At 39.5% G+C, this 27,196-nt stretch overlaps 1 protein-coding gene and 1 pseudogene across 1 annotated transcript; both read right to left on the bottom strand.

Moving 5' to 3' along the window:
- Positions 1-544: 544 nt before the first annotated feature.
- LOC121174516 (TMV resistance protein N) lies at positions 545-12,409 on the bottom strand. Its single transcript, XM_041013734.1, has 2 exons — positions 12,388-12,409; positions 545-1,068 (listed from the first exon to the last, which is right to left on the bottom strand). Exons 1-2 carry the CDS (start codon positions 12,407-12,409, stop codon positions 545-547), a joined length of 546 nt encoding a protein of 181 aa, XP_040869668.1.
- A 10,519-nt stretch (positions 12,410-22,928) lies between these two features.
- LOC100787018 (disease resistance protein RPV1-like) lies at positions 22,929-26,666 on the bottom strand (annotated as a pseudogene).
- Positions 26,667-27,196: the final 530 nt, after the last annotated feature.

Raw genomic sequence — 27,196 nt, 5'->3', positions numbered from 1 at the left:
ATTAAAATTTAAAACTAAAGAAAAATAAAAACTATGAAACAACATCTATTTTATTTTTTTTCTTAATTACACTATTTATCCTCAACTTTTTACTTTTTACCAAGATTTTATCCCTGGCAAAGTTATGGGGGGGTGTAGATGTTGGATGGAGCTGTCTGCTAGTATAATAACAAATGAGGACTAAAAGTTTGTCAAAATTTAAAAATAAAAGATTGGAAAAAAGTAAAAAAAAAAACTGAAACTATATGATAAAATTCACAAGTTTCTTAAATATAAGGGGGTAAAATGCGCAAAATTTATTTGGCAGAGGTAAAATTTGCAAGAAATATAAAGTTGAGCAATAAAAAATACGATTAAGCTTTTATTTTTAAATTTCTTATTTTAAGTTTTTAAATTAAAGTGATTTTATGAAGGAAAAAAATGTTGGCAAAAAAAAAAATCAAAGATTGACACTTTTCACTATTAAGCAACTTGTGATAATTATAGCCAGGAACATAACAAATAAATATTATAAACTATTTTTATAATTATAGCTTTTTTTTTCTTATATTTGAGAGGAAGTAAACATAAGCAGAGAAAAACAAAATAGAGCACTGATTTCTGATAAATCAGCAGCTTTATTCAAAGCATGTCTCCAATTTTGCACTGTTGTCAAATTATATTTCTTTTCATGTTCAGCAAGAGCTTTTTCATAACTCCCCTTTTGATGTTGTACATCTGTGGGATTTACATGGTAGAAAACAGGTATCACAGTTTGTCCATATGTCTCCCTGCACTCAATTATTTTCACAAGTTCTTCTAGACACCAACGCGAAGAGGAGTAGTTTTCAGAGAATATGGTCAAGGAAATCAATGATCCTTGAATTGCTCCAACAAGTGATGGCCATATTTCATCTCCCTTCTCAAGTTTATCATCTATGAAGGCATGTATCTTCTTTTGATGAAAAGCCTCTGTCAAATAACCAAGAAAACCTTGACGGATGTCCTCACCCCTGAAGCTAACAAAAACATCATACTTTATTTGAGGAATATTATCTGATATTTGCACTGATATTTCACCCGTCAATCCTGAGATAAGCAAGAGATCACAAAGAAGAAGAAAAACATATTTTATTTTATAAGCTCCGGAAGAAGAATATGCCATTGAATCTGATCACGAACTGTATCTGGCTCGTACTTGTTTTGATCTGCAAAAGAATGTCACAATAAAGGGAGCACAATATATATGCTATTGAAAAAGAACGACAAGTATGTACTCAAATAAAAAATTTTATCTTATTATTAGATCCTTTTCCATTTCATTCTTCTACGCCATATGTTTGATCCAAATTGAAAATATCACTGTAAAGCAATTACTTACCTCTCGAATGATTTTACCCAACTGATGTTTTGGCATATGAGGGATCAGATTTATAACTAAAGCTTACATGTGTAAAGCCATAACCTGCCGAGACCTGCAATTTAATGTAAAGCTCCAAAAATAACACATTGTATAGGGGTACCCAAAAAATAGCAGCATATAAAAAATTTTAATTTCATTAAAATCCAAAGTACTTAAAAAATTATTAAGTCATTACTACTTCTGATCACTTATTTCTTATAAAAAATAATTTTTTTTTAATTTCATTACAATCCAAACTTGTATTGTAGTACAATGATTAAGGCCCTTCTCGGTACAAAAATAAAAATAAAAAGGCATGTTACTATTTTGATATATTTGTATGAAAACTATGCATTTTCCAAGTATGAATGGGGAAATTTGATGTAAGCTCCATGTGGAGCTTGTAGGCCTAGGATCTTCTTCATCAATGGATTCGTTTACTTTTTGGAAGATGAATGACAGCGAAATGGAGAAGGAAGAAAGAGAGGAGACACCACTTCAAGGAGAAGATGAGTCTATAAGAAGCTCACCAACATAGGAGGCCATGAATAAGAGTTTGGAGGAAGTAGAAGATGAATGAAGGAAGAGGAAGAGAAGAGCAAGAAATTTTGTGCTTTAAAAGAACTCTGAAATCTGAAGTTTAATTTTCAAATGATCAAAGTTGGAAAAATGCACACTCATAGCTTCTATTTATAGCCTGAGTGTCACACAAAATTGAAGAAAAATTTGATTTCTATTCAAATTTTACTTGAATTTGAAATTAAATTTGTGGAGCCAAATTTTGGAGCCAAATTTTGGACCCAAAATTTCACTAATTATGACTAGTGAATTTCAGATATGCTTCAATCCATTAGTCGAAGATCAAGTCCAAGATTCTCCACTAAGTGTGCTTAGGTGTCATGAGTCATGTAAAAGCATGAAGGACATGCGCAAAGTGTGACTATATGATGTGGCAATGGGGTGTAGCAAGCAAATGCTCACCTCCCCCTCTAAAATTTAATTGGATTGAACTTCTCCCAATTCAATTAAATTCATTTCTCAACACACACATCAAATATTCACTTAATGCATGTGAAATTACAAAATTTCTCCTAATACAAAAACTAGTCTAGGTGCCCTAAAATACAAGGGCTGGAAAATCCTACATTTTATAGGGTAACCTACCTACATTATGGAGCCCTAAATATAAGGCCCAAAATTAATGAAACCTTAATCTAATATGTACAAAGATAAGTGGACTCATACTTATCCCATGTGCCCGAAATATGTGAATGTATGCATACATGATTTTGATGATGCTAAAAGAAGAATCAAACAAGACTCATTTGCTTCAAGATTTATACAAGATTGCTTCAACAAACAAAGTCTTGCTTCAAGATTTCTTTAAGATCAAACCTTGTCTCAAAACGAAAGGTCTCAAAGTCATCCAAGGCACATGTAATCGATTACCAATGCTTTGAAAGTGTGTAATCGATTATACATCATATGTAATTGATTACTAGAGACATTGAACATTGGAAGTTCATATTTTAAATGAAGAGTCACAACAGTTCAAGAAAAATAACTGTGTAATCGATTACACCAATGCCGTAATCGATTACCAGAGAGGATTTTGGATAAAATCTGCCAACAGTCACATCTTCTCATTTGAATTTTGAATGGCCATCAAAGGCCTATATATATGTGCGACTTAGGACGAAATTGGCAGAGAGCTTTGCCTGTCCAAAATGTCTTATCCTCTCAAAAGATAAGGAGAGAGATAATCCAAGGGAACTTTATTGTCAAATGCTCTCTCAACAATTCATTGGCCAAACACTTGTGTTATTTAATAAGGAATTGAGTGCTTCAATGTAAACATCCATCTCTTTCAAGAGAGATTATCTTCTTTCTTTCTTCTTACTAAAGGAGATTGATTAAGGGATCGAGGGTCTCTTAAGTTATAAGGATTCCTGAACACAAGGGATGGGTTGTCCCTGTGTGGTTCAGATTTTGTAATGAATGTTACAAATAGATAGTGGAAACCCCAAGAGGGTTGCTTGGGGACTGGACGTAGGCAACAGACTTTGCCGAACCAGTATAAAAACTGTGTTTGCATTTTCTCTCTTCCCTTATCTCATTTATTTTATTGCAATCAATTTTGCCTTGCATGTTTAAAGAACATTATTAAATTGATTGCCACTTCTTTTGCATTTCGAGCTTATCATTTAGAAGGGGGGTTAAAAGGTTGTTAGTGGAAATTAATTTACCCCTTCGTAAGTTATTGAGGCCACAAGGTCCAACAAAATCTACCCTAAGGCTCATGAGAACCCTAGGGCTTTCTCTTGCATCTTTGACCCAATCTTCTTGGAGTCTTCTATCCAATGCCCTTTGGGGGTAGGATTGCATCAAAATTGGTAATTGGCAACAACTGGACTTTGAAATAACATTAAATTTTGAATTGATGTTATGCAACCCTATTTAAATTCTTGGAAATTTACAACCATTCGTTGGTATATATGGTTTCACTTCCTTCCGCATCTCAACTCTCAACTGTCTTAATTTATTGAAAATTTATGAGGGTGTACTGTCCTTGAAATTTAAAAATATTTTTTTAGTCTTTCAATTTTGATAATTTTTTTTTGTCCCTAACATAATAAATTGATCACTTGATGATGATTTTTAACACTTTGTGGTGAGTGTTTTTTAGTACTTTGAGACAGTTTAAAAATATAAATTCAAGTAGTTAAAAATAAAAATTAATTTTTGTGTGCTAAAAATCGTAATAAAGTATGAATTTATTATGTGAAAGACTAAGAAGAACAATTTGTCAAAATTGAGGAACAAAAAAAAAATTAAACATTAGGTGTAACACCTTAGACGAATCACATCGGTACAAATGTGAGAGTATATAGTTTCGGATAACTTAAAGTAATAATTTGTATTAGCTATACCAACAAGATATGTATTTATTTTTTGGTAAAATATCACATAAAAACTTAACAATTAAGCATTTTTAGTCTATCACATAAAAACTCCACAATTCTTTTGGTTTCTTTTTGAGTGAGGTACGTCCTTCAAGTTTAAGGTTATTGGTAAATCAAAACTGTGAGTGTTGGTACAAATATTCCTTAATTATAATAAAAAAATCTCTAGGGATATTTATTGAATATCTATTAGTCTTAAAACCAAAAAACATGAAAACATCTCTAATATCTTGTTTTTGGGTTCGTCGTAGTTTGTGGGGCACTAGCCCTACAATTAGTGTCAATCCCTATTCTCTAAGGAGGTGTTTGAATGTATTTTATTTTATTTTTTATTAATTTTTAAAAATTGAATTATAAAAATTATATTGAAAAACTATTTTTAAATTATAGAAATGATAGAAGATGTATGTGACACCCTCTACCCCTCACATATATATTAATAAAGGAATAAAAATTCAAATATTAATTAAAAGTATTTTTAAAATATTTTTAAATACAAGCCTTTCAAATGGGTAAAAGGCTCAGATTCACTTTCTTCTACATCATATTCAAACTTGTCCAAATAAATAATAAAGTCATCTCGGATCAAAGAAGGTCATCTAAGTTTCATACAATTAATATAGAACCTATATCCTAATGTCACATCCTATCAGAGCGTGGTGCTCCTGTGTCCTCTAGCATGAGGTTCTTCATAGTCATCCACCTATTCATCTGCTCCCCCGAACACAAAGTTCAAGATCATCACAGGATCCAAACACAAACAGCAAACCGGGAGTGAGTTATCACCTTTCTAACTACTAGAGAGAAACAACACAACATATAGTAGTCAAATACAATTTACTTAGCATATCTCACACTATTTCATCACTTTGTCATTCATCAATCATACTTTTCAATCATCAATCACAATACACAGGAATCACACACTCCGATCAAGACATAATAACACATCAATTTCATAATAAACAATTAGCAAGCATATGCAACAGTTATGGTAAGACTCAAGCCTATATGCAATGTGATACCATGTCAGTGAAAAACCTCGTCGGGCGCCTAGGAGTACATGATAAGACAAACCACACAATAGTAAGTCAAGTCACTCTCACTAGGTAATATCATAGGGACACCAGTCAGGGTCATAGTGTTTTGCGAGAATGCTCCAACCATATGGGATCAACATAGGCTTAAAGGAGCACTCAAACCGTGTGACCCCCAAGGCCTACACTCCGAAGAGTCCGTCAGGGCCTCTCCCTCCTGATTCAGGTCCAACCCAGAAAACATTTTAGCACACAGACTCTATCAATGAACTGTACAAAACACACGACTCCTCAATTGTTCTCAAAATAATTTTAACTCGTCGCCCTTTAAGGGTCTTATCATTAACTCATCGCCCTTAAAGAGACCTAACATTAACTCGTCGCCCAAAAAGGGACTTAGCATCAACTCGTCACCCTAAAAGGGACTTAACATCAACTCGTCGCCCTGAAAGGGACTTAGCATTAACTCGTCGCCCTTGAAGGGACTTATGATCATGTGATTGTACAATTCATAGTTCACAACTCAATGCACATATATATCTCAATCATATACATACTCAATTTATCACATACACTTAATCCCAATCACAATGGTATAATCTCAATTTAACATGTTATCACACCTCATGAATCATATACACTTTACCTATGAACTATGCAATACACACATCTACTCAATTGTTTTCAAAATCATTTTAACTCGTCGGGTTCTCATAGTGGATCCCACCACAATACTCGTCGCCCTTAAAGGGTCTTACAATTGTGTGATTGCACAGTTCATAGTTCACAACTCAATACACACATCTCATCTCAATACACATGTATTTCATCATCCGTCACATGTTCAATTTATCACATACTCACAGTTTGAATCATCATTTCATAACCTCAACATAACAATTTATACAAAAGATTTTATCACAACATGGAATGTAAAACCTCTGAAATAGTTCCTCACAATTGTATCAAAATCAATTAATCAAAATCATGGGTTAACACAAAGACATCAAGAGCACTCAAGTTTATCAATCAATTCTCATCAGGACATCAATTGGTACATTGAACACAATAATATTGTATTCATAATCATAAAGAAAAATTATAATTCAATAAACATCCCAAAATAAACCCAAATTTAGTTCTCTAAGGATCCCTACACATGTTCATTCTAACCCCCAATTGCGATAAACTCATCCCTTACCTCTGAGCGAACTCACGCTAGCGATAGTAACATCTCTAGTGGTTCCCTGAGATTCCTTCAGCTATTCCTCCGACTGCTCCGATAGAATTCCCAAACGTCAGAGAGACGGAGAAGAGATTGAAACCTCCTCTTATACTGTCTTCATACGATTCCTTTTTCTCCCTCCACGAATATTATCTCGACAATCCCAACGGTGAAAGTGTGCACAATTGAACTTAGAACATCATGTCCAAATTTATTGAAAATCCAACGGTTAACAAAACCGGGATCGTAGTTTTACCAAGACAGTTTTGGGTTTCTGCGGGAAAATAAAAGGCTACAATGCGAAGGGTTTTCCTCTAAGCTCAGACAAAATATCGAAATTTCTAACGGTGAGAATGCTTAGAATCGGGTTTTGAACGTGGTGCTCAAATTTCACGGCGATCCAACGGTGAATGAACCCGAGATCGTCGTTTTTCTAAGACAGGTTTGGTGGACTGCGAGAAAAAGAAAGGGTTTTGGAGGAAAAGGGGAAAAACGAAAATGAGGCAAAAGAGGCACCTGATTTAACATAACTATTTATGCCTAGGGTACTCAGCCTATTATTTGCTCTATATTTATTTATTTATTTATTTTATAAAGACAAACTCTATTTTATTTTCTATCAAACAAATAAATAAATGAAATACCCTTTTTATTTTCTCTCAAATCATTATTTTAATTAATAATTATGTCTCCTTATTTATTTATTTATAAAATCTCATCATTTTTCTAAAACTTTATTTATTTATAAATAACAATCCTTTTTAATCTAGATTACAATAATTGGGATGTTACAATGTAAAAGGATAAGAGAAAAGTAAGTTTTTTTTTAGCCAGCAATATATATATATATATTGTTGGACCAAGTGGCCTTAATAACATAAGAGGGGGTGAATTAATTTCTCACTAACAAACTTTAATCCCATTCTAAATTATAGGATCAAAATGCAGAAGAAGAAACAACAATCAATTTAATAATGTTCTTTAAACATGTAAGAAAAAATTGATTGCAATAAAATAAATGAAATAAGGAAGGAGAGAAATGTAAACTCAATTTATACTGGTTCGACCACTTCTCGTGCCTACGTCCAGTCCTCAAGCAACCCACTTGAGATTTTCCACTCTCTTTGTAAAAATCTTTTTACAAAGTCTGAACCACACAGGGACAACCCTTCCCTTCTATTCAGGAATCCTTACAACTTAAGAGACCATCGGTCCCTTAATCAATCTCTTTGAATAAGAAGAAGAAGAAAAAGAAGAAGAATTATCTCTTTAAGAGAAATATATTACAATTGGAGTTCCTGGATGAACTCTTCAATAAATTTGCAAGTGTTTGCCCAAGAGTTGTTGAGAGAGCATTTGACAATGAAATTCTCTTTGAATATCTCTCTATTGCTTTTTGAAGTCAGACACACATATATATAGGTCTTTCGTGCCTTTTCAAAATGGTTTGAAGAGATGTGTCTTTTCAAAAAACTTTTTCTGAAATTTTTCAGTAGTAATCAATTACAGGTTTCTCGTAATCGATTACACAGTTATATTTTGAAGGGTCATGACTTTTGAATTTGAATTTCAAGAGTTCCATTGTTGGTAATCGATTAGAAACATCTAGTAATCGATTACAGGTTCAAAATTCAAATTCAAAACCCTTTTTAATAGCTATTTTTCAAACTTGTCTTCTGGTAATCAATTACATTGCCTGGTAATCGATTACCAGAGCCTTGCATGTCTTGGAAACACTTTGTTTTGAGGTAAGACTTGATCTTGAGTTAATCTTGAAACAAGGCTTTATTTGTTGAAACAATCTTGTATTAATCTTGAAGCAATGATTATCCTTTGAAGCAACCTTGTTTGATTCTTCTTTGGCATCATCAAAATCATTTATACATACATTCACATTCTCCCCCTTTTTGATAATGACAATCATTATCAAGCAAATTCTTTTTGACATCATCAAAACTTGCATGATTTACATTGTCCCCCTTTTTGATGATAACAATCACCTGTAGGTTAGGAGCAACAACAACAAAAAAATCTATTTGTATATAGTTTACTCCCCCTTGGTTTTGCAACTATTGCTTATATGAGACAGTTGAAGATTTCATATATAAAAAACTGTCTCATAAAGAATAGATACCTTCCCTTACTCTCTTATCTTTTATCTATCACTCTCCCTTTGTCAACATAAAAAACAAATCATGAGCAGAGAAGAGAAAACCATTTAGCAATTTATAATGAAAAAGAGTAGAGAATGTCGTACCGTACAAGTATCATTTCATGGCCTAAATGAAAGTATTACCACTTGTTGCAATATATGAGAGTCAAGTGATACCAAAAGGCATTAAAACAAACTATTTTACACCCACAAAAATACATATCCAGTATAAAACAATCAAAATATATAAAAAAATTATCAAAAGTTATCAATAATCAACATAACCTTCAAACACAATCATCAAAATCAATCATCAAAGACAATCATAACTCTCAAACACAATCATCATAGACAATAAAAAACTCAAACAAAAGCAATCATCAAAGACAATCAAAACTCAATCAAGAACAATCATAAAAAAACAATCATCAAAAGTTAACAATCATAGGCAAAAATAATCAAAAGTAACCAATCAAAGACAAGTGACCTGTTGGTATCATTTGATACACTTGTTGGGCTTATTGATCAAGTGGCCTTTATTTGTTGTCTCCATAAATCACATATTCACTATCTTTGGGAGAAATATGAATAAACTTTGATGCATCTCCTGCCATGTGTTTGGAGCAACCGTTATTAATGTATAACCTTTGCTCTTCTCTGCTTTCATAGTATTGAGACCCAGATTTATGAATTTATTTTCTAAATCACTTGAAGATTTATATCATTATCTTCCCAAGTGATCTATGCTTTCTTTTCTTTCTTTTCTTTGAAATTCCTCTTGTCGGATTTTTCCATTCTTCTTTTAATGACACGACTCTCGAATCTCATGTGCCCATGTTGATCGCATTCATAGCATTTTGGGGCTAAGGAGGAATCTTCTTCTTTCTTCTTTGGATTGATGTTTGATTTCTTTTAATTTCTTTTGTTTATCAGAAATTTATTGAACCTCTTCACAAAAAATCTGAAATCATCATCTTCTTCTATTTCAGTCAAGTCCTCTTTGTCACTTTCTTCTTGAATAGAAGATGATGAGGCTCTGAGTGCTATTCCTTTTCTTTTTATATCATTCTCTTCATGTTGATGGAGTCTCATAAGTTCTATTTCATGTTCTTGAAGTTTTCCAAAGAGAATGGCAAGAGACATATTAGTGAGATCTCTTGATTATGTAATTGTTGTGACTTTTGGTTGTCATTGCTTACTTAAACATCTCAACACTTTGTTAATGAGATCTTCATTAGGAAATATTTTTCCCAATGATGCAAGATGATTAACTATATGAGTAAATCTCTTCTGCATATCTTATATGATCTCATATTGATACATCCTAAACAGTTCATATTCATGTGTAAGAGTGTTTATTTTAGATCTCTTGACATCAGTTGTGCCTTCATGGATTCTTGTAATGTATCCCACATTTCTTTTGCATTTTTAAAATTTGAGACTCTAAAAAATTCATCCTTGCCTTTTGAAGTCAGACACACATATATATAGGCCCTTCATATCGTTTCAAAATGGTTTGAAGAGATATACCTTTTCAAAAAGTTTTTTCTGGAATTCTTCACTGGTAATCGATTACAGGTTTCTCGTAATCAATTACATAGTTATATTTCGAATGGTCATGACTTTTGAATTTCAAGAGTTCCGTTGTTAGTTATCGATTACAAACATCTGGTAATCGATTACAAGTTCAAAATTCAAATTCAAAATCCTTTTTAACAGCTATTTTTTAAATTTGTCTTCTAGTAATCGATTATACTGCCTGATAATCGATTACTAGAGTCTTGCATGTCTTGGAAACACTTTGTTTTGAGGCAAGACTTAATCTTAAGTTAATCTTGAAACAAGGCTTTGTTTGTTAAAACAATTTTGTATTAATCTTAAAGTAATGTTTATCCTTTGAAGCAACCTTGTTTGATTCTTCTTTGATATCATCAAAATCATTTATACATACATTCACATATATATATTAATCGATTTAATACAATTTTTTTAAATATATTAAAATATGAATAATTTGATTTTTTATTTATTGATGTTTAATTTTGATAAATAATCTTAATAACATATAAATATAATACAACTGTTGAATTAATAAAAATCATATTTTATATCAAATTATTAAATGGACTTAATAATTATTTACTTACATCTCCTTTTATATATATATATATATATATATATATATATATATATATATATATATATATATATATATATATATATATATATATATAAAGAGGTACAAACTATATGGATCCCAAACAATTACACCAAATATCTTTCTGCCAATACACCCATCAATCTTGGCTACACTACATTAATTGATAGACAATAATTAATAAGGGGTAATCGATGACAGAGACCGGCCTTAATTAATTACGAGCCGGCAAAACACCCACCAGTCTTAGATTACACAACACTAATTTGCAAGAACAATTATACTATGTATTCATAGAAAAACATGGGTAGTATAGAATCTTCAATTATCTCCACAGGAAAACATCCTTTCAATAGGTTACTTCAATGCGGATTTTTCTTTAGAGATCATCGAAATACCATTTCAATATTTTGCCTCAGTTCCTCAAATACCTTGCAACCCTTAGTCTCATTGACTTCAAAGAAAATATCTGAGACTTAAATTCTCCTCATATATCCTCAAAATGTCATTTCCAATCTACAACACATCCTGAAAGCTTACCAAGTTTAGAGTCCTCTCATAAGCTCCTTTTGATTTAGAAGTTGAAATGCTTCCTCAAATTTCTTCTACATGTACTTAAACTTTTCTCTTCAACAACTATCTTTTTTCACTTCATTCTTTTCTTTTCTTTTCTTGAGGAAATGAATAGGAAAGGATGATACATGTCCCACTTCAGAGTATAAAAATCTTGATTCTTGCTTGAACAATATGAAAATACTAAAAGACATTTACACGTATGTCTTCTGACAAATTCACATTTCTAGTATAAAAAAAAACACAAAACCTTATCTAGCAGTATGCAGGCCACCCAATAAAATTGATTCCTCCCATTATATCATTTTTCTCTACTTGTAACAGAATATAAATGTCAGTAATAGTGCAGCCATATTTTAAATCTAGTGTTGTCCATATTGATCTTCTGGAAGGGCAGTGATCTAACTGTTAGTGCTAGAATATACATATTATGTCTTCTTATAACCGTGAAAATGACTTTTTAGCAAACACAAAAGTAAGAAAATGTGACTTTTTTTAATGGATGATGGTCCACTTTTGCTTCCCAACATTGAAAATAAGAAATGATAAGATTAAAAATGCAATCACAATCATTACAAATGAAATTTTGTTAGCAACACAGCAGACCAGCACAGGCCCAGGAGAGAGAGTAAGAAGCCAGCATACCTGTAGGACTTTGTATTAGCACTTGCAGCTTCACGATTCCAGCTATTGACTCACGATTGCCTTGGGGAACTTTCTAGAATTCCAGAATCTGTATTAGCACCTAGTTAGTTAGGATTCAGTTAGGATTCTGTTAGCTTGAAAGACTATAAATGTAATAAGAAAAAGGGAATAAAGGATATCAGAAACTTAACTCTCAGATTTATCTCTGCTCTTCCTCTTCCTCTTAGCTTAGGACAGTATCAACTGGTCCAACCTGCCTCGTCCCTCTCCGCCATGCCGGAGCACTGCACTCGTCAGGTTACCACCGGCAAGCTGGAGGAGGCCGTCAAATCCCTCTCCCAGGACAATTCCACCTTGAACAACAAAATCAATACCATCCATGCTTCCCTCACCGCCAAGATCGAAGCTCTCTTCGATCGATTCGCCACCATCACCGTTAATTCTCCGCCACCTCCACCCCCAACACCACTGCATGCGTCCCCTGCTCCTCACCGACACCATATGAAATTGGAAGTACCACGCTTTGACAGACATGATCCCCTCGTGTGGATCTTCAAAATATCACAATTTTTTTATTATCAAGGCATACCTGATCATGAAAGGCTCACGGTCGCATCCTTCTACATGGAAGGACCCGCGCTGTCTTGGTACCAATGGATGTGCCGGAATGGTTTCTTCCCGTCATGGCCGGCGATGTTACAGGCCTTGGAATCGCGCTTCGCCCCGTCCTTTTACGATGACCCTCAGGGAGCTCTGTTCAAGCTTCAGCAAACCGACAGTGTCAGCGAGTACCTCACGGAATTCGAGCGCCTGGCCAATCGCACTTTGGGCCTTCCCCCGTCCTGCCTGCTGAGTTGTTTTGTCTCAGGTTTGATTCCGGAGCTCCGCCGGGAGGTCCAAGCATTACGGCCAATGTCCCTTCCCCATGCGACAGAACTCGCGCGTCTCCAGGAAGATAAACTGCTTGATCGCCGCCGCGGCCAGCGTTCCCTTCCCACTTCCTTTTCCCCTAAGCCCACGAACCCTCAAGCCCCTAATTCCACTCGCGTTCCAGTAAAATGCCTCACCTTCTAGGAACTCACGGTCCGCCGCGAGCAGGGACTCTGCTACCACTATGAAGAAAAGTGGTCCCACGGCCACCGCTGCAAACCCCGTTAGCACCTTTTCATTGCCGACGACGAACCGGAACCCCCTGCGGACCTCACCCCCAACAACGACACCACCTCCCCCGGGCTGGATCTTCCTATTACCCCACACATCAGCTTGAATGCGATGGAGGGCACTCCAGCCCCCCAAACGTTTCCTCTCCTCGGTACGGTGTGCCGCCACCCAGTGGTCATCTTGGTAGATGGAGGCTCTACCCATAACTTCATTCAATCAAGGTTGGCACGCTTCCTGGCACTCTCTGCCACCCCAACCCCTACCCTTAGGGTTATGGTGGGAAACGGGAATACTCTAGAATGTGACACACAGTCTCTCCAGGTACCACTTTCGATCCAGGACCACACCTTCACCCTCGATTTATTCCATTTACCCTTATGTGGCGCGGATTTGGTCCTGGGCGTCCAGTGGCTTAAATTGCTAGGCCCAATCACCACAGATTACCAAGAGCTCACCATGACTTTCTCACATTTGAGCCGTAACATTACCCTTCGAGTAGATGCACCCCCCTCACTATCTCCTGCCTCAGCCCACCAACTCAAGAGGCTTGCCCAGACTCAAAGCCTTTCTGCTCTCTTCCACATCACTACGTCCCCGTTAGACACACCCCCCTCTTCTACGAGCATCACCTCCGACCCCATCCCACCTCCAATTGCCTCTGTCCTCCGCCACTACCCGGCCATCTTTGTTGAACCCTCCACACTGCCACCTCCCCGCAATATCCAACATCACATTCACCTTCTCCCTAACACCGCGCCCATTAATGTCAGCCCTTACCGTTATCCCCATTTTCAAAAATCCGAAATTGAGAAGCAAATTGCATCCATGCTCGCCACCGGAGTGATCCAACCCAACCACAGCCCATTTTCTTCCCCCATCTTGCTCGTGAAGAAAAAGGACGGGTCATGGAGATGTTGTGTTGATTATCGAGCATTAAACGCGGTCATCGTGAAGGACAGGTTCCCTATGCCCACCATATATGAACTACTGGATGATCTGGGCCAAGCTTCATGGTTCTCAAAGTTAGACTTACGCCAAGGTTTTCATCAAATTAGGATGGCAGAGGGAGACTCGCACAAAACCGCATTTCGAACTCACCAGGGTCATTACGAATTTCTCGTAATGCCCTTTGGATTGTGCAACGTACCTTCAACGTTTAAGGCGCCATGAACGACACACTTCAGCCGTTCCTCCGCCGTTTCGTCGTCATCTTCTTCAACGATATCTTAGTTTACAGTCAGGACCTGCAGTCACACGTATCGCACCTAGAATCAGTCTTATCCACTCTCGCCGATCGCGAGTTCTTATTGAAGCACTCCAAATGTTCCTTCGCCCAACGCCAACTCAGCTACCTGGGCCATATCATTTCCTCACAGGGCGTTGCTCCTGATCCCAACAAAGTAGCTGCAATGCTTGAATGGCCTCAGCCGACGTGCCCCACCTCCTTTCGAGGATTCCTGGGTTTGACGGGGTTCTACCGCAAATTCGTCAAGGGATATGCCGCAATCGCAGCACCCCTTAACTCTCTCTTACGTAAGGACAGCTTCCTCTGGTCCTCTGAAGCTCAACACGCCTTTCACCAATTGCAACAGGCTATGACTCAGACACCGGTGCTCGCCAATCCCAACTTCCTCCTTCCTTTTACCCTTGAAACCGACGCATCAGGCACGACAATGGGTGCAGTTCTTCTGCAGGAAGCCCACCCGATTGCATACTATAGCAAAGTTCTCTGCCCCAGGTTGCAGCGAGCCTCTGCTTATGTGCGAGAGTTACATGCCATCACCTCCGCCGTGCATAAATGGCGCCATTACTTACTTGGTAACTCCTTCATAATCCTTACGGACCACAAAAGCTTGAAAGATCTTATGTCACAGACGATCCAAACGCCTGAACAACAGACATATTTGTCGAAGCTTTTAGGCTTTGATTACACTATCAAGTACAAGCCCGACACAGCAAACGTGGTCGCCGACGCGCTCTCTCGTATCGTTCCGGCAGAGGTCACGTACCTTACCTTGACCATGCCTCACTTTCTCTTCCTCCAGAAGCTGCGCCATGCTCTATTGCAGGACCCACAGTATGTGCATCTCCTCTAGAACGTTCGTGAGCACCCTACAGCGCACCCCGAACTCACGACCCACCAGCAGCTTCCTTTTCGGCAGGGTCGCATTTGGATTCCCTTTGAAACACCATTCACGCGTTCTTTATTGGAAGAATTCCACTCTTCTCCCCTCGCCGGTCATCCGGGCGTGGCCAAGACCCTCCACCGCCTCCGTCAGAACTTCGACTGGCCTCAAATTAAGGCCGACGTCCGCCACTATGTCGCCCAATGAGCCACATGTCAACAGACGAAGTACGAAACAAAGAAAAGCGCCAGTCTCCTCCAACCTCTTCCCATCCCCACTCATGTATGGGAGGATTTGTCATTGGATTTCGTTACCGGGCTTCCCTCGTCTCTGGGGTACACCACAATTCTGGTCGTGATTGATCGATTTTCAAAGGCAGCCCACTTCGGAGCTTTACCCACCCCTCACACCGCCTACAAGGTGGCGGCTCTATTTTTGGATATGGTGTGCAAGCATCACGGCTTTCCATGTAGCCTCGTGTCGAACAGGGATCCTATCTTCGTTAGCAGCTTCTGGCATGAGCTTTTCCGTTTAAGCGGCACCAAGCTCCGAATGAGCACCGCTTACCACCCGCAGACCGACGGGCAGACGGAGGTGCTCAACCGCACTCTTGAACAGTACCTCCGCACGTACGTCCATACCCAGCCTTCACACTGGTATCGCTTCCTTTCCCTTGCTGAATGGTCGTATAACACGTCCCTACATTCAGCAATCGTTTGAGGCGGTCTACGGTAAGGCCCCACCTATGATAGTCAACTATCTTCGCGGTCAATCCTCCAACGACGCCGTTGATTCGTTGCTTTCCACTCGCGTGCAAATTCACGCTCAGCTGACGCGCCGTCTTCAACGAGCCTAGGAGCTTATGAAGCTCGCGGCGGATAAGCACCGCCGTGACGTTTCCTTCGTGGTGGGCGACTGGGTGTATGTTCGTCTTCGCCCATATCGCCAAACGTCACTAGCTCCTACATATTCGAAGCTCGCCAAACGGTTTTACGGCCCATTCCAAATACTGGAGCGTATTGGACCCGTGGCCTATAAACTCCTCTTGCCGGAATATTCGTGAATCCACCCCGTCTTCCACGTCTCCCTTTTAAAGGGTCATCACGGCCCTCTTCCAACCTCGCCAGCTTCCTTGCCACCGCATTCCACCGATAATCACCCTGTTGTCCACCCCTTCGCAATTCTGGATTGGAAACTCGATTCCTCAGTCACACCGCCTGTCAAACGTGTCTTGGTGCAATGGGAGGGTCTTCCTCCGGAGGACGCATCCTGGGAACTTTGGGACGACTTACGTGTTCTTCACAACCTTGAGGACAAGGTTGTTTTCGATGAAGGGGGTGTTGTTAGCAACACAGCAGACCAGCACAGGCCCAAGAGAGAGAGTAAGAAGCCAGCATACCTGCAGGACTTTGTATAAGCACTTGCAGCTTCACGATTCCAGCTATTGACTCACGATTGCCTTGGGGAACTTTCTAGAATTCCAGAATCTGTATTAGCACCTAGTTAGTTAGGATTCAGTAAGGATTCTGTTAGCTTGAAAGACTATAAATGTAATAAGAAAAAGGGAATAAAGGATATCAGAAACTTAACTCTCAGATTTATCTCTGCTCTTCCTCTTCCTCTTAGCTTAGGACCGTATCAAATTTACTTTTGTTATCCAAAAACTATTATATACAACCCATTATATTCTATCCTCTGCCAGCTGCAACAGAGAAGCAAGAGAGAATAAAATAAAAAAAGTGACTATCATGCCAAATCAGATCTGTGAATGTTTCAATATATCAGCAAGAATATACATAGATAGGAAAATGATATAATGAAAAATGCTAGAAATCAAAAGATAGAGAACTAGTGCAGCTATTGCAAGGAAAGTATAAAAAGACTGATAGGTTCTGGAATTCGAGGTCCAGTGCCTCCCGAGAGCAGAATAAGCAGAAGGAAGCGAGGAGAAGAAAGAGTAAGGTAATTGAGTAATTCGTATTCCTCCTTTGCTTGTTATTACATGGTAATATATAGATGGACCTAATTAACAAAATTCATGCTGAGCTGGAATAACTAAGAATCCTTCTAGAATATGTGTATAACAGAATTGTATAACATAATTGGATTCCTGTAATCAACAATTAGTTAATCAAGCAAGGCTCTGTATCTGTGCTTGTTCTGATGCTTCTTAAACATAGTCTTTTAAGTAGCTGGGCTTGATGATTCTTCTTTTGGATTTTCCTACTTCTTGCACCCCCGCTTTTCCTACTTCTGCTATGCCCTGTGTTTCTTCTTCCTCATCTTCATAAACTTCTGCTATGCCCTGTGTCTCTTCTTCCTCATGTGCACAATGACCTTCAGCTTCTATTCCTGTAACATCCCCTGGTCCTTGCAGAATCACCTAGTCCTCAAGGTGATAATCACGACATAGCTGCTGCCAATTCTCCCAGGAAGTTTCATCAGGGGAGAGTCCTTGCCATTGGACCAAAACTTCCCAAGGACTTTGAGGGTCAGAGGAAGCTCTGCGAGACCCGAGAATGGTAAGGGGTGATATGAGAGGGTGGTTCTCATGAAAGTGAGGTGGTAATGGCGGTGGTGTGGTGGACTCCGGGTCGCCGCGGAAAAGTTTGAGATTCGAACAGTGAAAGACAGGGTGTACACGCATCCCCTCAGGCAATTCCAGACGATAAGCAACAGAGCCGATCTTGGCAATGATTTTGAATGGCCCATAGTAACGCCGTGCAAGTTTCCCACCAACTTCATGAGCAGCTTTTGCCGATGATTGTCGGTATGGCCGGAGTTTAATGAGGACCCAGTCACCTATGGCATATTGAATGTCGCGACGATGTTGGTCAGCATAGTGTTTCATGCGCTCCTGTGCCTTCACTAACTTCTTTTTAATGATTTGAAATGTAGCTTCGCGCTTAGAGAGCAGGTCCTCTACTGCAGCTACCTTTGAGGAGCCTGTAACATAGTCCGGAATATTGAATGGTTTTCGGCCAAAGGTAATTTCATAGGGAGAGGTTCCTGTGTTGGCCATCCAAGAAGTGTTATGAGACCATTCTATCCAAGGGAGGAGCCTTCCCCAGCTCGTGGGCTTTCGATGAACGAATGCCCGCAAATACTGCTCTATTACGCGGTTCAAGACTTCAGTTTGCCTATCACTCTGAGGGTGATAGGCGGAACTCATCCGGAGTTGGGTTCCACTGGATCGAAACAACTCCTGCCATAGATGACTGATAAAAAGAGGATCACGATCCGATACCAGGCTGCGCAGGATACCGTGAATTTTGACCACCAAATCTAAGAAAAGCTTCGTCACAATGAGAGCAGAGTGATTCTAAGGTAGCATACCTAAGTGTATGCCTTTGGAGAAACGGTCAACTACGACAAGTAGCACCGAGTTGCCATGGTATGGAGGTAAACCACCAATAAAATCAAGAGATAAATCTTCCCAGGGTCGGCTTGGCACAGGGAGAGGACACAGGAGACCAGTTGACTTCTTGGTCTCATATTTCGTGACCTGGTAGTCAACACAATTGGTGACGAAGTGGGAGACGTCATCTTGGAGGTCCGGCCAATAAAAATTGTGCATGAGGCGAGCTATTGTCTTCGCAATTCCAGCGTGTTCACCTATGGGTGTGGTATGAAACTCGTGGAGCAAGGTTGTGATTATGGGCAAGCCTTTGGGTAACCAAATGCGACCCTTATAAAGTAAGAGTTTGTCAGCAATTGAGAAATCAGGGAATTGGTCTGGGTGGTCTTGGACCTTCTTCATCTGTTGCTGAAATGTTGAATTAGAATGGAGTTGCGAATGAAGTTCAGTCATGAAGGTGAGACAAGGGACAGATAGGATGAGGCAAGCCTGTGAATCAATTTCCGGCAACCTGGATAATGCGTCAGCTGCTTGGTTATGGGTGCCCGAGCGATATTGGATATTGTAATCGTATCCGAGCAAGGTATGTATGTTGTTCAGGTGTCTGGACAACCAGTGTCATTAATTCTTTCAAGCTCCAGTGGTCCGTGAGAATAGTGAAGCTGTGGGAGACGCTGAGGGAGACGCTGAGAATAGTGAAGCTCCAGTGGTCTGCAAGTGATGGAGGTGATCACTGAGGGAGATGCTGTAGATAAGGATGTCATCGAAGAAGACGATGACAAAGCGTCGTAAGTATGGCCGGAAGATGCTATTCATTGTTGCCTGAAATGAGGAGGGTGCATTACAAAGGCCAAAGGGCATGACCTTGAATTCAAAGTGCACGTGGTGGGTACGGAAGGCAGTCTTGGGTATGTCTGGCGGTTGCATATGTATCTGATGGTATCCCTGTAATAAGTCTAGCTTGGAGAAGCAACGAGCACCCCCGAGCTCATCCAACAGTTCATCGATCGTCGGAATTGGGAAGCGGTCTTTGATCGTGAGAGCATTCAACGCGCGGTAATCCACGCAAAACCGCCATGTACCGTCACTCTTCTTCACCAGCAATACCAGAGAAGAGAAAGGGCTAGTGCTGGGTTGAATGATCCCCTTTTGAAACATGGCCTCTACCTGCGTTTCGATTTCGCGCTTCTGGTAATAGGGGTACTTATAAGGTCTGACATTCACTGGTGTAGCTTGGGGAAGCAGGTGAATGTTGTGATCAGTATCGCGAGCTGGCGGTAGGGTGTTGGGGTCCTGAAAGAGAGCAGAGAATTGGTGGAGGAGGTGATGCACAGCTGGGTCAATATCATCAGGGATTTTGTGCTCAGGTTCCTCGGGAAGCACCGTGATGTGGAAACAAAGGTTTTGTTGATGGCGGCAGAGTCGCCGGAATTGCGGGGAAGAGAGCATGCTACGATGGGCCTCAGGATCACCTTGGAGCTCGACGAGCCTGCCATCATAAAAGAATTGCATGCGAAGGTTAGTGTAATCAGTCAAGACAGGGCCCAAGGATCTTAACCATTGTACTCCGAGAATGACATTGGCTCCGGCAATGGGGAGCACGTAGAAGTCGACGGTGAAGGACTGATTCTAAAGATCAATAGTAATGGCTTCGCAAGTGGTGTGACATTTAAGATGCTGACCATTACCCACCATGACCCGTAGAGGGGTAGTGGTGCGACAGGGAAGACCCAATTGAGCTACAAGCTGCTCTTGGATGAAATTGTGGGTGCTCCCACCATCAATGAGCACGAGAATGGAGTTGCCGACAATGTTTCCGACGAGGCGGATCGTTTCGGGCGCGATATGACCCGCGAGAGAGTTCAAACTGATATGGGCTGGTGGGTTGGGTAAATCAATTGGGCTTGGTATCGGGTCCTGGGGGTCTATATTAGAACCCGCGGTCTCCACAGGGTCATCCTCATCCGCAATTAGAAGGTGAACCCTAGGGGCGCACCTGTGACCCTTGTGGAACTTCTCATCACACGAGAAGCAGAGGCCACGCTCGCGGCGGGAGGCCAATTCGTCTGGGGTTAGGCGGCGGAAGGTGGGGGTTGATGGTGGTGGTCGCGGCGGGAGGGGAAGCAGAGGTGGTAAGGGTGTACCATGAGGAGAGGCAAAAGGGGTCGCGGGTGGGGGTTGCGGCGGTACCATTGGTGGTACAGGGGGGGGCGTTGTTGCGACGGCTGACGGAAATCATGGCAGAGGTCGCAAAGCTTCTCTTTGTGGAGTCTTGCGAGACCGGCAGCTTGGGCCACCGTCAGAGGTTGATTGACCATGACCTCACGGCGGATCTCCGGCACTAACCCAGAGACAAAGCAACTCAAGAGAAAAGGCGCCGGAAGACCGATCACCCGGTTGGCCAACGTCTCGAACTCAGATAAGTAATCTGCAACTGTGCTTCTTTGGGTTAATTTGAATAGAGAACCTGAGGGATCCTCATATTGGGAAGGGGCAAAACGGCTTTGAAGGGCCTGCAAGAAAACCGGCCAAGAGGTGAATTGGCCATTGCTTGACATCCATTGGAACCAAGCAAGGGCCCTTCCCTCCATGTAAAAGGCCGCAATCGTGATTCGGTCGTGGTCTGGGGTACCGTGGTACTCGAAGAACTGGGTGATTTTGAAAATCCACCCAAGCGAATCAGTGCCGTCAAATCTTGGCACGTCTAACTTCAGTCGGTGTAAATTTGCAGGAACCAGGCTACGAGGAGGAAATGGTGGAGACGCATAAGGAGTGACGTGCTGAAGAAGGTCTTCAATGCGTGAGGCGAGGCGGTCGAGGGAAGCTTCGATGCGGTCGTTGCTGGAATCAGCCATGGGAGCGGGAAGAACAATGAAAGCACCAGTGATAGGTTCTGGAATTCGAGGTCCAGTGCCTCCCGAGAGCAGAATAAGCAGAAGGAAGCGAGGAGAAGAAAGAGTAAGGTAATTGAGTAATTCGTATTCCTCCTTTGCTTGTTATTACATGGTAATATATAGATGGACCTAAAAACTTCGTACCCCATTGCCCAAAGGCTCTTCGCTATGCAAAGGTATGGGGGAGGGATATTGTACGCAGCCTTACCCTTGCATATGCAAAGAGGCTGTTTCCGGATTCGAACCCATGACCAACAAGTCACCAAGGCACAACTTTACCCTTGCATATAGATGGACCTAATTAACAAAATTCATGCTGAGCTGGAATAACTAAGAATCCTTCTAGAATATGTGTATAACAGAATTGTATAACAGAATTGGATTCCTGTAATCAACAATTAGTTAATCAAGCAAGGCTTTGTATCTGTGCTTGCTCTGATGCTTCTTAAACATAGTCTTTTAAGTAGCTGGGCTTGATGATTCTTCTTTTGGATTTTCCTACTTCTTGCACCCCCGCTTTTCCTACTTCTGCTATGCCCTGTGTTTCTTCTTCCTCATCTGCATAAACTTCTGCTATGCCCTGTGTCTCTTCTTCCTCATGTGCATAATCACCTTCAGCTTCTATTCCTGTAACAAAGACATACACAAGATTCCTGATACATGCATTTTGTAAAATTGAACTTGCAAAAGCTCGGCTTTGTATCTTCAGGCATGTCCAATTAATTTACTTCCTCTCTCTGTACTCCTTCTGCCCATATTCCATTTCCACATTAGTACACAACCTCAACTGCTAGAGGTTATCATGTCCTCTGATCACCCTGCAAAAGAAATGGACTTTTCTTGTATCAGATTTGTTTTTTGAGGAACAACTAAAGGTATCACAACTATCAACATGAAAATGAGATAAGTGCAGAAGGAGTGCAGAGGGGGGGATGAATCAGTGAGTACTCTCACATCATTTGTATTAAGAAGACGAGTTAATAAAAAGAAAAGTCTACAACAATTAAGAGACAAGATAAATCAAATAGAACATTGTACATTTTACATCATATAACTATAACAATCAATGACATCTTGCACGACACGTCAAAATAGTTTTTCAATTATGATTGGTCTTTCATGATAACTACACTGCAACACATGAAAGTATAACAAAAATATAAGGCATTATATTAAATTTTTGTTTTCATTTTTCACAAAGAACTTTTATACCCGAGCCTGAAAGTTCTTTTCACTACTTTCAATAACTAACAATTCACCTTTTCCTTTTCTTTGGAGTTCGCTTCAACACCGGCCTAAAACCTTGGTCGCACAGTTCCATTTGTTGAACAAAATTGTGATATACTGAGGTGTTTATTGGGCTGACCCCAAACCCTTTTAACGCCTCCCACCGTTCACCATCTGTAAGCCATGATACTTTGATTTTAAACTTTGCCAGACTTTTAAGTCTGTTGTTCAGGTAGCAAGAACATCGTTTGTCATACAACACACAAACATGGTCCAAATAAATCATAGAATATGGCCCAGAAGTTTGTATTTCAACACTGTCCCTTTTACATTCATTCTCACCATTACTGATAGAGATGCTAAATTGCAATGCAGGACCCAAAAACTCCTCCGTGTCCTTGTCCAGAATGAAGCAGAAAATGAAACCCAAATGAGCAGGTGGAGTAGAAGAGAGATCAATAATTACATAATCCTTTCTAGTCTTATATGCCAACCACTCTGGAACACTGCTTCCTGGATACATGTACACTGCTTGATAAGAATCATGAGATCCTTGTAATCATTGTAATTTTCCACATGATCAAGTATTGGTGCTGATAAATGTTGGTATGCAAATTTCATTACATTGATTTGCGCATTTAACTCAATAGCCATCAGAGAAAATTCATCCAACTTTAAGCAATTCCAAAACTCAACTCGTTTCCTGTTTTCCTCAAATTGTTCAACTGCCGTGGAAGGGAACAATACAGTCTCCAGTGATTCACACTCATCAGCATGTAGAGTTTCAAGGGATGGGGGAAGCTTCGGTAGAATGCAGAGATTGCTGCAACAACTCAAGTCAAGATATCGCAGTCTTGTAAGATTATTGATGCATGTTGGCAAGCTTTCAATGTCACTACGTATTAGATGTAGCATTTCTAACTTTCGTAGACTTCCAAAAGACAAGGGCAATGAACTGATGAGAATGCCGGTTAAATCTAGTTCAACCACATTCTCGGCTGTCACTGAGAATTCCCTTAGTTCTTCACAGTCACTGAGGTTGAGATAAAGTAGGGAGCTTAAATGACCATCATCATCACTTGAAAATTTGATGAGGGAACTGCATCCACTAAGGTCCAATTTCTCAAGCTTGTGTAGAGAGAAAATAGATGGATGCACACTAGTCAACCCACTGGAACAACTAACATCCAGTACCTTGAGATTTGTGGATTTTGAGAAGTCTGGAAGCTCATTCAGCAATACACACCAACGGAGTTTAACATTCTTTAAATTCACCAGATTCTGCAACAAAATAAGAGATGACGCGTCAGATTAAGTTGTTAATTAAGCTTTGCTGAATTGAGAGACATATGTAAAAGGAAGAAACATATTTACTTTCACTTCATGCCATAATTTTTCCACTCTGCTACATGACAAGTCTAATATAACAAGCTTCTCAGCAGAAAATTGCTCTGGCAAGCATGTCAAAGGGTAATGTATCCAATGAAGATATCTTAACTCATTTGGCAAAGATTGAAGCCCTTGTGGAAGAGAAGGAGAATTATTACCAAAATCCAAAAATTGTAGATTGCTCATCCTAACAAATGCATCAGGACGTAACTTCAGATTCTTCAATGTTGACAAAGGTGTTGTTATGCTTCTAATTGCCTTAGTCCCCTGTCATCAAAGTAGAAGAGAAATTTACACATAATTAAAAGCTGCATTTCCTCCAAATAATTCAAACATAGCTAAAAACCATATTTACCTTGTCATTTTTCAAAACATCATAGATCTCAATAGGATCCCATAATCGACTGCGATTTCCAAGGTCATTAGATTCTTGGCAAACAATCTCCCATGCCATTTCTTGTATAGTATCAAGCATAGATACAACATTATCTTCAGAAATAGTTATAAGAGATTTTTCTTTCAGCCTTTCTAACCCAACAACCACTGCATTATGACTTCCACAATCACCCAATAATATGTTTATAGAATCCACTTTCATATTAAAATTCTCTATCATATTTGCTCTACGGCAGAAACATGCAAGATCTAAAAGAATCTCTTGTTCTTCATGGTGTAGATCGTCAAAACTAAGTTTCACAAAATCATGAACATTGTTACTCTTGATTCCTTTAAGCTTTTCTAGTTGACTTTTCCATACCTCCTTATCTTTTCCACAAAGAAGATGAGCCAATATTTTAAGAACTAATGGAATGCCCTTGGCATAATCAACCACCCTCTTTGATAGCTCGTAAAACTCCATTTCAAGATCACCTTGGTTAAAGGCATTCAACTTGAAAAGCTGAAATGCTTCACAGGAACTCAATCCACCAACATGGTATATTTCAGGAACTTTGTTGGCTATAAGAACTTTTATATCTCTAGTTGTTATAATAATTCTACTACCTGACCCATACCAATCTGGAGTTCCAAATAATTCTTCAAGCTGCTCTGAATCATTCACATCATCAAGAACAATAAGCACCTTCTTTTGGCCCATCATTTTCTTAATAGAACTGGACAATCCTTTTTGTGTTTTAATATTCACATATTTTTGTAATATTGAAGCAAATAGTTTTTCTTTTAAAGAAATTACTCCAAGTCTTCTTATTTCTTCCTTTACATTTGCCAAAAAACAACAACTTTCATATTCCAGATATAATTTGCTAAACACTTCCTGTGCAATGGTTGTCTTACCATTACCGCCCACTCCCCAAATTCCGATAACACAGACATCTTTTGACTCTTGTTTTAACAAAGATTCTAAATGTGCAACTTGTTTGTCAATGCCAACCAGCCCTTTTGAATCTACTGTATGCTTTCTCAACGTCATCAACACAAGATTGATGATTTCTTGAAGTAGCTCAACATCATTCCTATCAAAAAAATAGAATGTATGAAATTCAATGACAACTTAGATCACTTGTTAATACCCATATGCAGTTACCCCTCTCCTATTCCTTCCTACTTAGTGGGGATTACTTAACAGGGTCAAATGCACCCCAAAAAAAAAAAAAACAGGGTGGCCTTGTATGATTCTAGAAGTCTATCCAAAAAATATATCCATTAAAAATTGAAATATACTGAATTGTATTAATTGGGTCTAAGTTAACAATTACTAAATTCAATGGACTAACATAGTTTATAGTATGCTTGTCCCTTCTAAATCAGCAAGAGCCAGTTATGTCATTTCTAATATATGATGAAGAAGCAACTAGTAAACGTACACTATTGTAAAGTCAATTTAGATAGTAAAGGTCATGTCTTCCTTCTATTTAAAAAATCAGCATATAATAATAGTAGGCTTAAATATATTTTTGGTCCCTGATAAATACGTGTTTTTTATGTTTGGTCCCTGATAAATTTTTCTTTTGAATCGGGTCTCTAATATTTGAAATTTTTTGTCTCAACTCCCTGCTATTAGTTGGGATCCGTTATTTGCTTACGTGACTATTAACGGGCCATGTAGGTATGTCATGTGAGGTGCCATGTGTACTCGTTGCCTAAGTAGGATTACACGTGTCACTGCCACCTCATCAATAACTTCTACCACCTCCTCTGTGATTGCGGTTCCATTCACCACCACTCCCCCTTCGACACCAACCAATCCTCCTCCACTTGCCTATGCACATGCAGTCAAAACCAACTCAAAAGTTTCCCCATCAGATGACACCCCTGATTGCTTCATCTGCTGGAAAACCAATAAACCATCACACCTTAAACCATTACTCGTGTACCCACCAAGCATCAAATGCCATGAAGCAATGTTTTTGTCCGACATTTGATCAAACACTCGGCATGCATTCTTCACACTACCACATTTACAGTACATCCTAATCAATCTATTGCTCACACAAATTCAAGAGTGCGAGATAAACATCATAATCAGCAACAACATCTTGATCCATGAGTTCCAATACTTGATCGAGGTTACCCTCTTCACACAGGGCCACCAAGTCCACATTCAAGTGGTTCTGTTTTGATAGTCGAGCTTCAATTTCTGTTCATTGGGATGTTTCTCCTTACACAAAGGAGGAATTTTGTGAGTGGAACGGCTGCTGGTGTTGTCGTTTCAACACCTGCTAGCATCGAGAACCGCATAGGTACAAAAAGGAATGGAGGAAGAGGAATGGGTGAAGATTGCACGTGGAATGGAAGTCATTGATGTGTGGAGTTTGAGCTCCATGCTTTCTGCTCTGCTAGTGTTCCAGTAGCTATTGCTAATAAAATATCTGATTTATCCCTCCCCGACACTATCGATCGTGAAAGTAAATCTACGAGAAGTGAGAGAAAAGAAATGGTGATTGCATC

The sequence above is a fragment of the Glycine max genome, unplaced genomic scaffold, assembly GCF_000004515.6.
Source record: "Glycine max cultivar Williams 82 unplaced genomic scaffold, Glycine_max_v4.0 scaffold_201, whole genome shotgun sequence".
Lineage (NCBI taxonomy): Eukaryota > Viridiplantae > Streptophyta > Magnoliopsida > Fabales > Fabaceae > Glycine > Glycine max.
The sequence above is the reverse complement of the archived record's forward strand: the minus strand, read 5'-3'. Positions and strand labels throughout refer to the sequence as shown.

Coding starts and splice junctions, on each gene's coding strand:
- LOC121174516 (XM_041013734.1), bottom strand. CDS start 12,409: ATGGCGGAGAGGGACGAGGCAG. Junction 1,069..12,387: donor GGCGGAGAGGGACGAGGCAG/GTTGGACCAGTT, acceptor TGCTTATCTCAG/GATTGACGGGTGAAATATCA.